Here is a 2,605-nt window from a genome sequence, read left to right as displayed (position 1 = left end):
CGGGGCTCGGCCCAACAAGGTGACCATCACCCTTTGCCGGCGTCGGGGGTGCTGGCGAGCCCTCAGCTCGCGGAAGGTGGCCGCCTTCGCCTTCCCGGAGGCGTCCGGCCCCACCTCCGTCACTGCCCCGCTGGACCTGGAGTACCTCTTCAGGTGCAGCGGGAAACCAGACGCCGAAGCCACGCAGATCAAGATCTGTGTGGCGTACCGCCGCGGTGCAACTCGCAAGGCCCGCGTTAGCCTGGAGGAGTTCCTGGAGGCGCTGCTGGACGGAGGGCGACCTGGCAGCTTCTACTTGTACATCTATGAAGACAAAGTCGGCCTCCAGCAAGCCAGTCAGCAGTTCCAGGCCCTTCCCACAACATGGCCACTGGAACAGAAACCCGACAAGGGAAAGAAGGCCATGTATACTGAAGGAAACACCGCCAATGATGAAGACACCTACAACGAATGGAAAGCTTACCTAGAAAAGGTGTTTGCGGTGGACGATCATGACGATGACACTTACAATGACGATGACACCTACAATGACGATGACACCTACAATGATGAAGACACCTACAACGAATGGAAAGTTTACCTAGAAAAGGTGTTTGCGGTGGAAGACGATGAAGGAGACACCCCCAATGATGAAGACACCTACAACGAATGGAAAGTTTACCTAGAAAAGGTGTTTGCGGTGGAAGATCATGACGATGACACTTACAATGACGATGACACTTACAATGACGATGACACCTACAATGATGAAGACACCTACAACGAATGGAAAGTTTACCTAGAAAAGGTGTTTGCGGTGGACGATCATGACGATGACACTTACAATGACGATGACACTTACAATGACGATGACACCTACAATGAACGGAAGGATCTCCCGGAAAGGGTGCTTACGGTGAAAGATAAAGACTTTGGCGAGGCGGCGCACGAGGTTGTGGAAGCCTCTGATGTCGATGCAACAGAAGAGGAGGAAGCCTCAAATGTTTCTGCCGCGAAAGAGGAAGAAGAAGAAGCCTCTGATGCTGGTGACGCAGAAGAGAAAGAAGCCTCTGATGTTCCTGCCGCAGAGGATGAAGAAGCCTCTGATGTCGGTGCCGCAGAGGATGAAGATGCCTCTGATGTCGGTGCCGAGGGAGAGGAGAAAGCCTCTGATGTTACCGCCGTAGAGGAAGAAGAAACCTCTGATGTTCCTGCCGCTGAAGAGGAAGAAGCCTCTGATGTTACCGCCGCAGAGGAGGAAGAAACCTCTGATGTCGGTGCCGCTGAAGAGGAAGAAGCCTCTGATGTTACCGCCGCAGAGGAGGAAGAAACCTCTGATGTCGGTGCCGCTGAAGAGGAAGAAGCCTCTGATGTTCCTGCCGTAGAAAAGGAAGAAGCACCTGATGTTCCTGCCGCAGAGGAGGAAAAAGCCACTGATGTCGGTGCCACAAGAGAGGAAGAAGCCTCTGATGTTCCTGCCGTAGAAAAGGAAGAAGCCTCTGATGTTCCTGCCGCAGAGGAGGAAAAAGCCACTGATGTCGGTGCCACAAGAGAGGAGGAAGCCTTTGACGTCGGTGCCGCAGAAGAGGAGGCACCACTGCACAGAGAAGCCTCTCGGGGCGAAGTCCATTCACCAGTGACCGTCCCTGCCGCCCGCGCCACAGTTTCCCTCGCCTACCGCAGCCTCACCGTGGCGCAGAGATTCATCTCCCGCCTCGCAGGACCCGGTGACCGCCAGCTGGAGGACCTGCGGCGGAGCCACGGCGTCAGCATCGTGCGGGTCAGGCGAACCCTGCACATCAAGGGCGACAGGGACGCTGTGCTGCGGTGCCACCGAGACATACGCGACGAGATCGCCGAGTGGCGGAGGCGCGAGGCCGCTGAGGTTCAGTAAGCGAGCCACAGACATGCCTGTGACCCGTGACGGCCGCCTTAGCACCATGTTTCTTAGCATTTCTTATCATTTCTTGTCTTTCTTATCAATCTAGATATTCTGTTGTTGTTGTTGTTGTTGTTGTTATCATAGCACCTCCCCTGCAAGATCACAACAGATCACTCGGTTCTGTTGAGTCATCGTGAGCCGGTTTCGAGTTTCGGGTGAAGGCGCTGAATGGAGCGGCTCAGATCCAGGATGAACTAGACTGAGTGTATGACTGGGTGGGGATGTGACAGATAACATAAGAACATAAAAAGAACGGAAGGAGTCTGCAAGAGGCTGGTAGGCCTGTACAAGGTAGCTCCTGTGAACCTAAGCTCCTGTGAATCTTACCCCACCTAATATCACTGTCCATGAATTTATCTAAGCTATTTTTTAATGTGACTATCGTACTGACACTCACCTCATGACTGCCCAGCCTGTTCCACTCATCCACCACTCTATTAGAAAACCAATTTTTGCCCATGTCCCTGTTGAATCTAAATTTATCCAGTTTAAAACCGCTTAGCGCTGAAGCTGGAGCACTTAGCGGGCGGAAAATTTAAGGCGGGGAAGGGGCTCCCATAGCACCGTTAAAAATGCATAAGTATTGCAACATGGTGGATTACAGCGGGAGGAAAGGCATCACCTCCTAATATATCTGCCTCGTCTAGACGAATTGGAGGCGTGTAATGATTTGAAACTCATCCT

At 52.9% G+C, this 2,605-nt stretch overlaps 1 protein-coding gene across 3 annotated transcripts in view; it reads left to right on the top strand.

Annotated features, from left to right (window-relative positions):
* LOC126994892 (uncharacterized) overlaps window positions 1-1,940 on the top strand; it is a 2,023-nt gene extending 83 nt beyond the window's left edge. Inside the window, exons 1-2 of one of the 3 annotated variants that reach the window (XM_050854161.1) lie at window positions 1-589; window positions 788-1,940. The exon at window positions 1-589 is cut by the window's left edge and continues 83 nt beyond it. In XM_050854161.1, coding sequence (XP_050710118.1) covers window positions 1-589; window positions 788-1,873 — 1,675 coding nt within the window. In that variant the 3' untranslated portion in view covers window positions 1,874-1,940. The other 2 variants (XM_050854160.1, XM_050854159.1) reach the window with 2 other exon arrangements.
* The last annotated feature ends 665 nt before the right edge of the window (window positions 1,941-2,605 follow it).

This window comes from Eriocheir sinensis, unplaced genomic scaffold (assembly GCF_024679095.1).
Source record: "Eriocheir sinensis breed Jianghai 21 unplaced genomic scaffold, ASM2467909v1 Scaffold91, whole genome shotgun sequence".
Taxonomy (NCBI): domain Eukaryota; kingdom Metazoa; phylum Arthropoda; class Malacostraca; order Decapoda; family Varunidae; genus Eriocheir; species Eriocheir sinensis.
This window is presented reverse-complemented; position numbering and strand designations above follow the sequence as displayed.